Source organism: Pelodiscus sinensis, chromosome 8 (genome assembly GCF_049634645.1).
Source record: "Pelodiscus sinensis isolate JC-2024 chromosome 8, ASM4963464v1, whole genome shotgun sequence".
NCBI classification, from domain to species: Eukaryota; Metazoa; Chordata; order Testudines; family Trionychidae; genus Pelodiscus; species Pelodiscus sinensis.
The window spans coordinates 33517097-33533976 of record NC_134718.1 but is presented as its reverse complement, the minus strand read 5'-3'; the positions used below and the strand labels follow the sequence as shown (position 1 = coordinate 33533976).

General features: G+C 44.0%; 1 protein-coding gene across 8 annotated transcripts in view; it reads right to left on the bottom strand.

Annotated features, from left to right (window-relative positions):
- Positions 1–16879, bottom strand: part of FAM149B1 (family with sequence similarity 149 member B1) — a 29249-nt gene extending 12370 nt beyond the window's left edge. For all 8 annotated transcript variants that reach the window (XR_012905608.1, XR_012905607.1, XM_075935017.1 and 5 more), the window contains exons 1-9: positions 16722–16879; positions 14027–14131; positions 12316–12448; positions 11066–11208; positions 9887–10003; positions 7955–8125; positions 5882–6069; positions 2842–2972; positions 1538–1650 (exon numbers count right to left, since the gene is read on the bottom strand). Coding sequence is in view for 6 of the 8 variants with exons in the window: in XM_075935017.1 (XP_075791132.1) it covers positions 1538–1650; positions 2842–2972; positions 5882–6069; positions 7955–8125; positions 9887–10003; positions 11066–11208; positions 12316–12448; positions 14027–14131; positions 16722–16771 (1151 nt within the window). In the remaining 2 variants the exon portion in view is untranslated. The remainder of the gene's footprint in view (positions 1–1537; positions 1651–2841; positions 2973–5881; positions 6070–7954; positions 8126–9886; positions 10004–11065; positions 11209–12315; positions 12449–14026; positions 14132–16721) is intronic.
- Between the last annotated feature and the right edge of the window lies 1 nt (position 16880).

Below are 16880 nucleotides of genomic sequence, written 5' to 3'. Positions count from 1 at the left end.
CAAGATATTTATGCACATGTCTCACTTTAGAGACTAACAAAAATATATACAGTAAAACCTGTGTTATCTGCCACGCCTGGAGATTAAGGTGTGCCAGTAACCTAAAAATTCTGATTTTTCTGGGGGGGGAGGGACAGGAGCCATGCGGGGCCTATGGGGGGCATGGGAGCCATGCAGGGGCCGGGATGTTAGGGGGAGCAGGATGCGGCCTGCTGGGGGGCAGGGTGGAAGCCAGGAAACGGGAGGCGGAGATGGTGGGGTGGCCTGACAGGGGGAGAGGGGTGGCGTCGGAGCCGCGGGGATGGGGGTAGGACCTGGCCTGCCGGCGGGGGTGCCAGGAACCGCGGGGGGGAGGGGAGAAAGTAGGATGCTTGCTTCTGGCTGCCATTCACCCCTTCCCCAGGTACGTGCTGCATGCTCATCTGAGGAGCACTTAAAGGGACAGTTTTCTTTCTTTTTTTTTTTTTTTTTTTTTTTTGCTTTTCAGCATCAAAAATTTGCTGGTTTCTACAGTTTTCCAGATGCTTAAGTTCCAGATAGTGCAGGTTTTATTGAAATAGTACCATGAGCTTTTGTGGGCACAACCCACTTCTTCAAATGACAAATAGGAGCTTAAAGTTACTCATGTGCAAGTGTAGTAAATATACTGCATCACTGACAATAGATAAATAGTTGAGAAAATAATCAAGAAGCGCTGCTTACACTTATGGGAGATAAATTCCATGACACTGGGTTTAAAGCCATATACAGTAAAACTCTGATGGTCAGGCATCTGCTGGTCCGGCACTCCTGATGGTCCGGCACCATCAGGAACCCGGAAGTGCTCCGGGCAGCCGGACCATTGCAGCTGCTCTGCCCCCAGCTTCCCTGATTCAGCCACTGCTAAAACTGACCAGCGGCTGAATCGGGGAAGCCGGGCGCAGAGCAGCTGGAGTGCCGCCGGATAGGTCCCGTAGCGCTGCCCCTCAGGGCAGCACCCCAGCTGTCCCCGATTCAGCCGCTGCTGATACTGATCAGTGGCTGACTCCAGGAAGCCCGAGGCAGAGCTGCTCTGCCCCGGCTTCCTGGAATCAGCCCCTGATCAGTTTCAGCAGCAGTTTACTTGGGTACACCTGGGGCAGAGCAGATGGGGTGCTGCCGGGTTGGTCCCCGTAGCGCTGCCGGACCAACCCGGCAGCGCCCCAGCTGCTCTGTCCCAGGCATCCTGATTCAGCTGCTGTTGAAACTGATCAGGGGCTGACTCCAGGAAGCCCTGGGAAGAGCAGCTCTGCCTCGGGCTTCCTGGAGTCAGCCACTGATCAGTATCAGCAGCGGCTGACTTGGGGACACCTGGGACAGAGCAGTTGGGGTGCTGCCGGTAGGTCCAGTAGCGCCATGGAGCCCCCCCTTCCGATAGTCCGGCATATCTGATAATTCGGCACCCCCCGGGTCCTAAAGGTGCCAGATTATCAGAAGTTTACTGTACATTATTTTTTCCTAGCAATAGAAAGCTCGACTTTACTATAATAACATGAAGACAAAAAGCTACTACCCTTACAATATTTTGTCTATTAGAGGCAGATTCCTTTGCTGTAAGTGGATTCCATGTATCAGCATCAAACCATTCAGATTTCGTGGAGGGCCACCATTTGATCCTTGACAGACATTTATCTGCAAATCAGAAAAAAACAGATTGACTTTTGACATGAAGATGATACATACATTCACCCATGTTCTTGCTCTTACCAAATAATCATTGAGCTTCTATTGTTTTCCAATGTTTCCAACCAAAGGAGAATATATTCATATACATCATTCTTATACCTTAGTCGAGTATCCTATAAACAACAGTTGACACTTGGTCTTGCAAATGATGGCACTTAGTTTATATTTTTATTTTAAAATATTTGCTACCATATTACATATTGTACATAAAGCTTCACAACTGAGGCTTTCATTTGCAGGAAAAAATCTTGTGATATGGTGCATAAATGGATATACGTAACTTCTGTAGGAGAATTTTTATAATCTCACTGTATAATGTGTCTGGGCATTCCTTTTGTGTCAAGAACAAAATTGGAAAATCCTCTCCTGTAACTCAGACTGATCTGGAAAAATGGCACATTCAACCCACTATAATGACACCAATAGTAAGAACAATAGTGCTTTAATCTCTCCAGCATACATACTTGAGGTGATTTTCTCCTCTTTTTGGTTTTGCGGACACATCTGGGTTGTGGACACTACACATACAATAAGGTAAACATGAGGTAGAGGATTATACAGGAAAAAAGTGGGAAGAAATAAAAAAGGAAAGGATTGAGTTAAAAACTGACTGAATATAGATATCATTTTTGGTGCTTGTCACTTTAGGGATGCTTAATCCTAAAGTAGAACATGGAGGGACAGAATCAGTATCTAAATTTTTTCTTTAAAAAAACCCAACATGTTTTAAATGTAGATCACTTACCACTTCACAGAGATTAGACTCTAATCTCTAGTGTCTAATGACCTTGCAAATGCCTGACCTGACAGTGACTAGAACATTTCTTGTGCACACTCATCAAAACCTCGCAGTTTAACTCAAGCAATGAAAAGTGTCTCACCATATCATCCAAAACTCACCGTACCTTGGTCCATTATAAATGAGGCTACAAAACAACAAAATTTAAAACAGCAAAACAGGATAAAAATAATTGTGACTGAGAGGCATAACAGAAAGTTTTAGAAAGAGCAGCTAGTCGTCATGCTTCTAATTTTAAGAAGAGATTGAAGCACAAATCTCCCTCTAGAAAAATTAGCCTCTCTGATCAAGCAGTGTCACTCCAACACAACCTTAATCAAATGGTCAGTACAGCTTACCAAATTTGAGGTGATGGAGGGCATTTTAGTTTGTGGCACTCGAGGCAATACCAATGGTAGAGGTTCAGATTGCAGAAAAGGACTTCGAGGATCCATTCTCATTGTTTCTACAGTTACATTTTTCTCATCATCTATGCAAAACAAGAAGAGTTGGGAAACCACATCACCATGGGCTACCAACAGTGACACTTTTATGGGCAATACTTTGAATCCAAAGATTTTAAGTTCTTATTTGACAGATTTCACCCAGGTGTTGAACTCTGTTTAATACTTATGAGACATGAACATAACAAGTAGAAAAATCAAGATGCTGTTGTCTTTAAAAGATTGCAAAGAAAATATGTCTTTTATTTCTCTTCTACACTGTGGTAAAAAAAAATCCTATTCTGCATGTATAGATCCCATGATTTTTCACACAGGCAGACAGGTTATGAGTTGTTTAAAGAAATTTCAACATCCCTTGAAAATATAATTTGGCAAGGAACAGTGTAAAACACATTTTTATTTTTCAATTTACTCCATTTACTGCTTTTTTAAAAACAAAACACTACCAATACACTACAGCAATAACTCTGCTCTGATAATGCAGGACAGTAGCTAGTCAAAAGATGAAATAAGTGTGCCATATACCATCTTCTCAAACCTGTGTGATTATCAAAGATAATAGTGAAGTGGTTATGTTTGGGTAGTGGAAAGACAAAGATAAGCAGTGTTTCCCAAATAGAACAGAGAGACAAGTGTTATTTATAGGATTTTAAAACAATATTGGAAATTATGGAAGGCAAAAAAATGATAACTAAGTAATAAAAGGTACTGACCATCTCTCTTTAAAGCAGAGCTACTCAACTTTGGAAGCCCTGGGGGCGACAATGATACTCACAGCACATGCCAAGGGCTGCAACTTAAGTGTGGTTGCATATATATGCAAATAGCTTCTTTCACACTCACAGGAATGAATACAAAGATTAAGGCAAGATTACACAACACGCAGGCCCCATTTAAGTCAGTTCTGCTGATACTAATGATCAATGACAGTCCAGGAATTTAACTACTAAAATGCATATCAACAGAAAACCATTATATTGAGTACTTTTTTGTTTTGGCTCCCATCCATGGGCCGCAAACAAACGAGCTGTGGGCCATGTGCTGAATAGCCTTGCTTTAAAGTATGATTTAATATACAAATATTATCTCCAGAAGAACCACATAGCCCCACAGTATGCCAATATTTTATGGTTATCTTTGAGCAATGCTTCTCCTCAGTTCTCTTCCCCAAGTGCCCCTCCTCTATTTGCACTATATTGATGACATCATCATCTGGACCCATGGGAAGGAGGCTCTTGAATTCCACTAGATTTTCAACAATTTCCACCCCACCATCAATCTCAGCCTGGACAAGAGATCCACTTCCTGAGCACTACAGTGTAAATAAATGATGGTCACATAAACACCATCTATCAGAAACCTATAGACTGCTATACTTACCTACACACGGTCAGCTTTCATTCAGAACTCATCACAAGGTTCACTGTCTGCAGCCAAGCTTTAAGGTACAACTGTATTGCTCCAATCCCTTAGACAGAGACAAACACCTACAGGATCTCTATCAAGCATTCTCAAAACTACAATACCCACCTGGAGAAATGAACAAATAGATTGACAGAGCCAGGCAGATACCCAGAAATCACCTATTACAGGATAGATCCAACAAAATAAGTCATAAAACGCCACTGGCTATTACCTACAATCCACAGCTAAAAACTCACCAATGCATCATCAAGGATCTACATAGATGACAACCACTCACTCTCATGAACCTTGGGAGGCAAGTCATTGTTTGCTTACAGGCAGCCTCTCAACCTGAAACAAATACCACCACCTAAATACCCCACAATAGAACGCTCACTCAGGAACTAATCTCTGCAACAAACCTAAATGCAAATTCTGTCCACATATCTACCCTAGTGACACCATCATAGGACCTAACCACATCAGTTATTCCATCAAAGACTTGTTCACCTGCATATCTATTAATGTGATATATATTCCACCTTATATCAGCAATGCCCCGATGCCATGTATACTGGACAGAGCAGATTGTCTCTGTGCAAAAATATAAATGGACGCAAATAAAACAACAAGAATGGTAACATACAAAAAGCAGGAGGAGAGTACTTTAACCTCCCTGGACACATAGTTAGACTTAAAAGTACCATTCTTGACCAAAAAAACTTCAAAAACAGATTGCAATGTGCAAATGCTAACACCATCAGAATAGCTCTCTTATTACAATAAGTAATTTTCCCCGCTAGGTATTCTCACCTTCTTATCATAGTTGGAAGTGGGCTACGTCCATCCTGATTGAATTAGCCTCACTAACCCTGTTGTAACACTCCAATCTCTGTGGCTACGTCTAGACTGGCATGATTTACCACAAATGCTTTTAACGGAAAAGTTTTCTGTTAAAAGCATTTGCGGAAAAGAGAGTCTAGATTGGCACGGACGCTTTTCCGCAAAAGCACTTTTTGCAGAAAAGTGTCCGTGTCAATTTAGATGCGGTTTTGCGCAAGAAAGCCCCGACCGCCATTTTCGCGATCGGGGCTTTTTTCCTCAAAACAATACCGCGTTGTCTACACTGGCCCTCTTGCGCAAAAGCATTTGCACAAGAGGGCTTTTGCCCGAATGGGAGCAGCATAGCATTTCCGCAAGAACACTGACAATCTTACATGAGATCGTCAGTGTTCTTGCAGAAATTCAAGCGGCCAGTGTAGACAGCTGTAAAGTTTTTCAAACTTGCCAGTCTAGACGCAGCCTGTATGTATATATGTATCCCTGCCTTCTTTCACTTCATGCATCTGATGAAATGAGCTGTGATTCATGAATGCTTATGCTCTAATAAATTTATTAGTCTTTAAGGTGCCACCAGACTCCTGGCTGTTTCCGTATATAATACAAGGCTAAGACTTACTAATTTCAAGCGTTCCAAAAAGCATCAGAAAATTACATCCATTTCAAATTTTATTTCAACACTGACCCTTACCAGAGACTGATCCTTCCCAGTGCCGGCAGATTAACTCCTCCATATAGCCTAGGACTTCATTCCACACGTCATCAAACACACATGTGAACACAGCATCCTTCATGCAGTAGTATGGAGAAATAGGAGGGAAACCTAATTTCTGTCTGTCAGAGGAGAGTCCCATTTTTCTTTCATGCAACTCTTCATCACTGTAAAGAAAGTGAAAAGATTTATACCTTGACTTAACTGCTCTCTATCCTTTGCATTTTTGTTGTAATAATTTAATGTATTTAAGTCACCCACTATATGTCTGTTACACATGTCCACCTCTGATAAAATTAAACTTTGGTCCTATTATCTTTTAAGTTAAAATAGAAAGGTCAGGACAGCTGGCTGCATGATTATAAGAACTGACTTAAAAAGACATGGCATATTTCTCACAGATTATATTAATATTTACAACTTGAATTCTTTGGCTTCCAGTGTGACACTTATTTTTATTCATCTGCCAACTAGGCAACAGTCTTGCAATGCACATCACTACAAAATCCCTAATTTTGGAGAGAAAGCAACTAACTGCAGTGATTTAGTATAATTTCCTGTTTGTAATAGCCTCCCAATTCTTAGAATATAGATCCAACTTACTTTCAAAGAATTACAAAAATAAAGTTTTTTTGGCAAGAGACCCCAGTTTCAGGCTCCTCCATAAGACAGGTATAGATGTCTGCTGCTTTCAACATGATGGAGCAGCCAAAAGATTTCACATACGAACACAGAATATATAAAATTCCAGTATCTTTTTTCTTACAGCATTGATGTAATCTATTTAATATTTAACATAAAAAGCTCCACACCCTTACACAATTCTCTGCTGTTTGTTTGTTCACTGCAATACTCCTCTCTTACTGGCCTGATCAGAAAACATAAAGGTTTTCAAACTGGAATAGCTATGCCCATATCCCTATGGGTACGGAAGAAAATAATCTAATGGCAGACAACGCATTTCATTTGTAAAGGTGTTTTCAAAAGGTGGAGCGCACCTCCTTTAGGGGGACACAGAGAAATGCTCAGAGAGGGCCCCCTTTGAGTTACTATTTTTGGTTGCTCCCTTCAGCCCACGCAGGATTAGGAGAATCAAGGAGTGGAGGTGGTGTTCTTTCCCCAAGTCCTGCAGCACAGGGCTCGCTAAAACAATGCTTAAACCCCAGAATGTTCCTCTGTACCCCTTCCCCTCACGAAGCACACCCCATAGTTTGAAAACCTCTAGAAGTTGTTGCTAAATGGAAGACAAAAATGTGGGAGAAGGAAGTGCATGGGCCATCACCCCACATAGTGATTCTGCCTACCTCAGATAGGCATATGCAGCAGACTTTACGTTCCAAATAATAAAGTTTTTAAACCCCTGTCATACACTAATCAGAAACTCATGATCAGTATACATAAGTGATTTTGTTTTTTCAAACTAGTTAATTTGTCACCAACTGACAAACCAACACGTCATACAGATTTCTTGCCTAATAGAAACAAAATTAAGTAAGAAGCACAAAATAAGGGGTGCTTCCAACTCATACTCCTAATTTCCTTCTTTTGATGGAAACAAATGTTAATTTTTTTTTTCATTGTGAATCCAGAACAACTTAAATTGCTCTTAAAAAGATGGAAAGGTCTAATACTACATAAACACTACAATTTGGACACAAATGCAGAAACATTTAACATTCACAATCACATAACAGACCCTTGGCTATTAAGTTAGAACCACCCAGGCCAGAAACAGAAACAACTAGTGTGAATAGTTATAAAAAGGAATTACGACAAATACTTTTAAGGGAGGCATACAGCTCAGCAGAATTACTAATTCAAGGAGGTGACTAGACCTACACGGACTTACAACCTCCCTTACAGCCTTAAACATTTTAAATGTCTCTAGTTGGATGGCATAAGAGAAGATTCAGAAAAAGTAATGTTTTTTTCATATTAACTGCCATCCCAATGCCAAGAAAAAATGTACTATATGTTGTTATTATTTAGCAACAGAAATTCCAGGCCACCAATACTAAATGTATCATTATATTTTGATATTTCAATACCTACACATCTTTGCAGTCAAATGCTAAATATTCCTCCATTATTCCTTCAGAGACAATTACTCCATCTTCACCTTCTTCACTCTCCACAGAACAAATAGCAAGAGGTTTTGAAAAGTCAACATCTTTATGAATGGGAGTAACACACAGAGGAATCCTCTTGCCCAAAATACTAAACCTTAACAAACAAAATATTTTTCAGAAAGCAAAAAACAAAAGAATTTTGTTATTTTATTTATAAAAACAGAATTTAGCTTTTCCTGTATGCTCGATTGGGAGATATAAGGTGGTTTTGTTGGAAGGCCATAAGATAGGTACATTAATGGATTAGGTATTGGAAAGGACAGTAGGCCTGCATACAGAATATTAATGCTTTAATATTTTAAACACTTATACAAGAGATTACAGTCTCAGAAAATAAATAAATAAAACAATTTTAAAGAAAAATATGCTTTATTTCCTTATGTACAAACATTAATTAACAACTTCTATACAGGCAGTCCCCGGGTTACGTACAAGATAGGGACTGTAGGTTTGTTCTTAAGTTGAATCTGTATGTAAGTCGGAACTGGCATCCAGATTCAGCCGCTGAATCTGGACACCAGTTCTGACTTACATACAGATTCAACTTAAGAACCCCAGGCGTCCCCAAGTCAGCTGCTGCTGAAACTGATCAGCAGCTGATTCCAGGAAGCCTGAGGCAGAGCAACTCTGCCTCGGGCTTCCTGTAGTCAGCCGCTGGTCAGTTTCAGCAGCGGCTAACTTGGGGACGCCTGGGGTAGAGCAGCTCGGGTGCTGCTGGGTTGGTCCAGTAGCGCGGCCGCTCCTTTTCGCTACTGGACCAACCCAGCAGCACCCCAGCTGCTCTGCCCCAGGTGTCCTGATTCAGCCACTGCTGAAACTGATCAGCAGCGGCTGAATCAGGACTCCTGGGGCAGAGCAGCTGGGGTGCTGCCGGGTTGGTCCAGTAGCGCCAAGGAGCGGTGTTGCAGGACCAACCGGCAGCGCCCCACCTGCTCTACCACAGGTCCCGGGCTTTGCTCCACATCTCCCTGGTCTGCTGGGGGGGGGGCACTAGCTGCGTCCCCCCCCCAGCAGACCAGGGAGACGCGGAGCAAAGCGGCGGAGGACCCGGGCCGGACCCGCGGCCGCTTCCAGATCAGCTGGAAGCGCCGCGGGTCGGGCCGGGCCGGGTCCTGCGCGGCTTTGCTCAGTGTCTCCCTGGTCTGCAGACCAGGGAGACGCTGAGCAAAGCGCCGCAGGACCCGGGCTGGACCCACGGCGCTTCCAGCTGATTTGGAAGCGGCCGCAGGTCCGGCCCCGGGTCCTGCGCCACTTTGCTCAGCATCTCTCTGGTCTGCAGACCAGGGAGACGCTGAGCAAAGCCATGCAGGACCCGGCCCGACCCGCGGCGCTTCCAGCTGATCTGGAAGCTGCCGCGGGTCCGGCCCCGGGTCCTGCGCCGCTTTGCTCCCCATCTCCCTGGTCTGCTGGCTCCCGCAGCAGACCAGGGAGACGGGGAGCAGCTTTTCTCGCCCCGGAGGAGGCGGGTGGCGGGACCAGGCGTCCCGCCGCTCGAGTCCTCCAGGGCGAGAAAATCCCCGTTCGTAACTGCTGATCCGACATAAGTCGGATCCGCGTAACTCGGGGACTACCTGTATATACAAATTCTCAAAAAGTTATCAATTTATTAGGTCAATTTGAATTTTATTGCATCTCAGCAACACACTCATCTGGAAGATCTAACTATTCTGAATCTATTAACACATTTCTTTTGGCTACTATTCCATGCTTTGTCCAAAAACCTACCAAACAAGAATATGCTGAAGCTTGACTTCCTATGCAACTCATACATTAAGAAAAGAAATTGATTGTTGCAATCCTTGAGCAGAAATCACCCTCATACATTGATACAATCTGGAACTCTACTGATACTTACTCACTAGAATCTTTTTCTTGGACTGGGCTGACATCCAATGAACCTAAGCTGCTAGGTGAACTTGAATACCACCCAAAACCTTCATCTGTGGGAATTATTACCTGCTTTCCTAGAATCCTATAACATCAAAAAGAAAATTTTAAAAAAAATCAGAAAATGTGATACGTGAAATGGATGATTTATTATAAAATAAAATAAACAAAGATAAGTGTACTAGGAAGCCATATGAACACCATAGAATTAGAGATATAAAATCCTATTTAACTGTTTAACCAGTTAACTGATTAAAGGGAAAGAAGCGGGGGGAGGGGGAGAGTGCCCCTTTCCTGTCTGACACTGAGCTGGAGCAGCCCCCACACCACAGGCAGGGGCTGCTCCATCCCAGCCAGAGCAGCCTCTGCCTGTGGAGGAGGGGAGGGTACCCAGGCCCACCTTGTATTGAGGCTGCTTTGGATGCTGGTGCACCCACTAGTTAACTGGTTAACAATTCACATGCCTAATAGCGACTAGACGACTATCCTGTTGACTATCCGATAAGCATTTGCTTATTATATAGTTGACTAGTCCTTTACATCCCTAATAGAAATAGCCAGGTTGCATGTATCTCACACACACAGCTTTGAAAATATACTTGTCAAATAAGAAATTTCCTGTTTTGCAGATTATATTTTAATGTAGTTTGAGGTATTTTCTCTACACATATTGCATGGTATCATGCATGTATGATAAGAGAATTCTTTTGCTTTCTCTTCTCCTAACATTAATGCTCTAAAGCACTGGCAAATCTGTTAAATGTAAGAATAAGGTTTAAGTCTCCAAACATCACCACAACTGGCAATCTATTCATTTATGGAGAGGAGATGGATTTTTGGATTTAAGTGTTTCAAAAAACAAACATCCATCACATCTAAGAAAAAATACCTTGCAACTTTTTCTAAGAAAATATTTGCTATTTTAGGGCCCAATGCAATGGAAAATATCAAGAGTCTTCTAAGCACCTAAATATGAGCCTTGCAATGGTGGGGAGAAGGGTGGGAGCAGAGACAGAATTTTATTTGCACATATTGTATAATCACACACAGTTCAATTCTAACAGTGTTTAAAAACACAATCACTTTCACCACTAATAATTTTTAATAGTTCTATGACATTACTATCATTATTTGATCAATAAAATACCTGAGATGAGGAAAGCAAGATGTCCATTGTTGACACTCTTCTTGTAGACCCTCAACATGCACACTTTCTTTCTGTTCATATAAAAGCTCATCAATGTGTCTGAACATCTGCTGAACTTGTCGTGTGGCAGCTTTATCAAATTCCTAAGAAGGAAAATTATCAAAAAAAAAAAAAAAAAAAAAACCTTGAAGGGGAGGATTTGGGGTAAGAATTTTTTTTAGAAAACTAATGCTTTTTTCAGTTTAGATTATTTAAACTTCAGCAGGATTGATTTAAACAATAAAGACCAATCTCATAGAGGCATGTTAACCTTAAGTCGTCTTTTCACTAGAACATGGATTGATCCCATGTCAGCACAAAATTTTAATCAGCTCTTTCTCTATTTGATGGTTAAACAGAAAAGATACAAGAAGTTGTTGGAATATTTGCTTTTAATCATTAATAATAATAATAATTAATAAAGAAAATTACATCAGCTGAATCATGCCAATTCAGGTAAGCTATCTAGAAACAAGAGAAAATAACACCCATCCACATTTCAGTGAAATGGAAAATAATTAATAATACTACAAGGTGGCAGAGAATATAAAAACAATGCTAAATGGTACCAAATGTGCCATTTATTGCCATAAATTTATGACACTGAATAGTAATCAAGAGTTAACAGGTGCCAAATCCTCTGATGCAACCAGTAAATAACTGAAGATGTTTTTCAAATCATTTAAAATTTAACCATTTTTGTCTCCACACTGGAGACAGCAATAACATCTGTTAATCCAAATTTATGTGGGAATACGAAAGAATAAATTTTTAAAGGGAAAAAAATTAAAGCATACTTTAATATGCTTTGAGGAGTACAGATGTTTTACAAAATACAATTTGATAAATCCAACCGTATGAAAACTATGTACTGATGTGTGAGGATCAGCAGTTATAGCATACATGCTGTGTACATAACCTTTATTCACCAAATCACCTCTGCTCCGAAAATTTTAGATGAGAATGCAGACTATGCTATATTTAGGTATTAGCAGTAGATGTCCTGATTAGATAATAAAGAAAAGAGGGCGGGGGATGATGAGAGAAAGAACCTCATTTTTTTCTCATAACAAATACCATTGTATTATTTACAGCATTAATCTTAACCTGGATTTTGCAAAGAAATATATTCAAAGTGCTACTTTAAATGTGTCGGCACAACTTTCCATTGTCTTTGATAATTTTATGCTAGAGGACCGTGTTCTACTCACATCATAGCCCCAAGAGAAGACTGAGCTGTCTTCAGTGGAGGTGCCTGTGTAACTCTGACTGGCAGACCACGAGCTTCCATTATCAGTTGGAGTAATATCTGGGTAATCTGAGTCCTTCAAAATTTCAGATTCTCTAAAATGCCGGATGCGGGGGGAAGCAGGGAGAGAAAAAATTCTCATGATACGTTTACAAATATGTGAATGAAAGGCATTTAGATTCCAGAAGAGGGCTGCAGGATTAGGTTCTTCACGTGTTCATTTTCCCAGAGTTATTTCATTACCTTCTGTCTTTAACTACATAGAGAATTAGCAGTTCATCTTCTCCACACCTCAGAAAATTTCACTCCCCCTCTCCTGCTTCTAGCATAAAAATGAGATGACCCACGACATTCACAGGCTGTGATAAATCAAAAGGATTTAACTATTCTGAAAATTACTCCCGAACACTGCGTGTGGTCACATGAATGTATCATTGGGCTTGAAAAAATATATGATTGTCTTGCTAAAATAAAGGGAGGGCAACCAGCAAACCATAGAGTCAATGTCCTAGTAAGGGGTCAAGTTGCTAGGAAGGGGACAGTGCTGGGATTCACTTGTCTCCGTTCTCATTATAACCTCAATCCAGGAAGCCATTCTGTATTGAAGACCTTTTTTCCCCATGTGGTGTCCCATTAATTACATTGACAACATGTGAAAGTGCAGACCTCTGAGGTCCAGCTACTATTATCTTTGGGAATCAAGTATTAGTAGTGCAGTTATACTGTGGATTCATGTTACTGTGAATCAACATGTTTATCACCCAATTTTATAGACTGTACTGCTGTGATATCTTGATTAGGGATGTTAACAACTGTTTATTTTTGTAAATGTTAACAGCTGTAATTTTCAACAGTTACTTTTTTAAATACAGGGGGACAGGCAGGAGCTGGTGCTTGCAGGGAGCTGTCTTCGAATCCGGCTCTCAGCTGTCCCCCTTAACCTCACGCTGTTGCCTCTGATACAGACGTAATATCAGTTTGCGGAGGGTCAGGTAGCTCTGTTGAAAGCCAGCTTTTAAGCCAGCTTTCCCAGAGCACCTGCTCCCACCTGTATCCTCCCCCCATGCTGCTGCATCAGAAGCAGCAGCATAGGGGGAAAGGTGGCTTTGCAGGAGCTGATGCTTGCATGGATCCAGCTTTTAAGCCAGCTCCCTCCTGCCCCTCCCTCCAGCTGCTGCCTATGTGGGAGGCAACAGAGTAGGGGAGGTGGCTCCGCATGAGCTGGCTCTCCATGCACATCAGCTCTCTTCTCCTCCCACCCCCTCTGATACTGAGGCAGCAGTAGGGGAGGTTGCATGGAACCGTGCGGGTTAATCAATGAGCCCAGGCTTAACAGTTAACCATGTACATATTAACATCTCTAATCCTGATAATTCATAAGCTTAAAAAACAACAAATGGTCTGGTAGCACTTTACAGACTGACAAAACATGTAGATGGTATCATGAGCTTTCGTGGGCACAGAAGAAGTGGGCTGTGCCCACGAAAGCTCATGATACCATCTACATGTTTTGTCAGTCTATAAAGTGCTACCAGACCATTTGTTGTTTTTTAAGTTTATCCTATACAGACTAACTTGGCTATCCCCAGAAGCTTCCTGATAATGCAGACAGAGCACAAAAGTTGTCTGTTTCTCTGTGGTCTCCTGAAAAAACGTTTTACTACTCTATATACCTCAAGAATTCTTCATAGCTTTCAATGGCCGAGGTAGCTGGGTAAATGTCGTCTAGTGGTTCAGGCAGGGGATGATGATCTAAAGCATTTTTTGTAAGTCTGTGGCTAAAAGAAAAAATAAAATAAATGAGCTCAATTTGACATTAGTTCTGCGAATAAACCCTACAACTCAAAACTTCTGCAGAGTTCCTCGGCATCAGATGTTTTTACTGATTTTCAAGGAAATAGTAAAATGCACAACTGATCCGGCTTTATATCATTAGAAGATAAGTGCCACTACATTAAATATCTACCAGTACTCCATTACAAAGCGCTATTGTCATCAAAGCCTTAGAATTTAAACATAAAAATTAACTCCAGAATGAATCCTGAGACAAAAGGCTTTAGTTTAGGAGCCAGTGCCTCCCTTAGTTTAAAGTATACATCTTTCATCATATTTGATCAATTAATCCTTTCAGAATAATATGAATATATGTAATACGACAAGACTGATCATAAACAGTATTTTATTTATAACAATGGTATTTATTTTGTTTGGATACTTTAGCCACTACTACTCCTTCCACTGTATGATTTAGATTTTAACAAACATTTAAAAAAACCACGCATCAGGCAGATCACATCACACTTTATTTTGGCTATCACTTTCTATATCTCAAAGGAACTTGGATTAAGATGGAGTCTCAACACAATCTCAAGGACAAATGTAGTCCTGAGTTATGTTGTAGATTTCCTAGCTACAGGCAGTCCCCGGGTTACGTCAATCCGACTTAAGTCGGACCCCTAGTTACAAACAGGGGGGGCGCAGCTAGTGCAGGGTGCCTCCCCCACTGTTGCCGCCTCCGGCGGCGCTTCCCCCCAGCAGACCAGGGAGATGCGGAGCTAGCGCCCCCCCCAGCAGACCAGGCTTTTCTCGCCGACGCCTGGGGTAGAGCAGCTGGGGAGCTCCCGGGTTGGTCCCACAGCGCCGAGGTGTGGCGCTACTGGACTAACCCAGCAGCTCCCCAGCTGCTCTGCCCCAGGCGTCCCTAAGACAGCTGCTGCTGAAACTGACCAGCGGCTGACTACAGAAAACCCGAGGCAGAGCTGCTCTGCCCCGGGCTTCCTGGAATCAGCCACTGATCAGTTTCAGCAGCGGCTGACTTGGGGACACCTGGGGTAGAGCAGCTGGGGTGCTGCTGGGTTGGTCCCCGCAGCACCGAGGTGCGGCGCTGCGGGGACCTACCCGGCAGCGCCCCAGCTGCTCTGTCCCAGGCGTCCAGATTCAGCCGCTGTTGAAACTGAGCAGCGGCTGATTCCAGGAAGCCAAGGGCAGAGCAGCTCTGCCTCGGGCTTCCTGTAGTCAGCCGCTGGTCAGTTTCAGCAGCGGCTGTCTTGGGGATGCCTGGGGCAGAGCAGCTGGGGTGCTCCTGGGTTGATCCAGTAGCGCCGAGGAGCGGTGCTGCGGGACCAACCCAGCAGCACCCCAGCTGCTCAGCCCCAGGCGTCCCCAAGAGCAGCTGAGGTGCTGCCAGGTTGGTCCCGCCGCACCAAGGGTCGGCGCTACCAGACCAACCCAGCAGCACTCCAGCTGCTCTGCCCCAGGCATGTCCGATTCAGCCGCTGCTTGTCAGTTTCAACAGCGGCTGAATCTGGACGCCTGGGACAGAGCAGCTGGGGTGCTGCCGAGTTGGTGCCGCCGCACCAAGGATCGGCACTACCAGACCAACCCAGCTGCTCTGACCCAGGCGTGTCCGATTCAGCCGCTGCTTGTCAGTTTCAACAGTGGCTGAATCTGGACACCTGGGACAGAGCAGCTGGGGCGCTGCCGGGTTGGTCCCTGCTGCGCCGCACCTCAGTGCGGCGGGGACCAACCTGGCAGCACCCCAGCTGCTCTACCCCAGGTGTCCCCAAGTCAGCTGCTGCTGAAACTGATCAGTGGCTGATTCCAGGAAGCCCGGGGCAAAGCAGCTCTGCCTCGGGCTTCCTGTAGTCAGCAGCTGAGCAGCGGCTGAATCAGGGACACCTGGGGTACAATATGTACCAGCTCCGACTTACATACAAATTCAACTTAAGAAAAAACCTACAGTCCCTATCTTGTATGTAACCCGGGGACTGCCTGTATACTCAGAACAGCTCGTAAAACACAGTGTAGCCACCTCTATCAACTTAATCACATTTCTCACGGTATTGGATGTTTTACTGAAAACCCAAACTCAGATTATGAAGGGTTGAGGGGATACTCAGGCTCTGTATGTAAAGGGGAGCTGCAGCGAGGCTGGGGGAGGGATGAAAGGGCTAATCCCGGGGGCGGGAGAGGTGCTGTTTTAGGTGGAGGACATGGGCCAGGCGAGGTGTGCGGCTGTTAGACTGGGGGGGGGGGGGTCTCATGCCCTAAGGGGGTAGAGCTTGCGTGCTGTGAGGCGTGCACTGGGTCCCACGGGGGAGCTCAGAGCCTGCGCGGGGGGGGGGGGGGGCGAGTCACTGTCAGGGTCCTGCGTGCTGAGATGTGCTAGTGAGGCTGCGTGAGGCAGCTCTAGGGGGTGGGGTTTCTGCTGACAGGCTGGGGCGAGCTCAGGCCCTGCACCGCGGCAGCTCTCACGTTGGGGGGATGCTGCAGTCAGGGCTCGGCCGTTGGCCGGTTACCGCCAACTCTCCGGTGCGCGGACCGGCCCTAACCACCGGACTCCCCCACGGGGGGGGGGGTGTCACTCACATCTCCAGAGCATCGGGGGCCACCGGTTTCCGCGTGTATCGCGAGATCATCCTCCAACCTCATCCCTCAGCGCGGCTCCCGAGGGCGCTGGGCTCTGCCTCCGGCCGCCATGGCGACGCCCCGCCCCCGAGCGGAAGTGGGGCTGTTGTGGACGGGCGG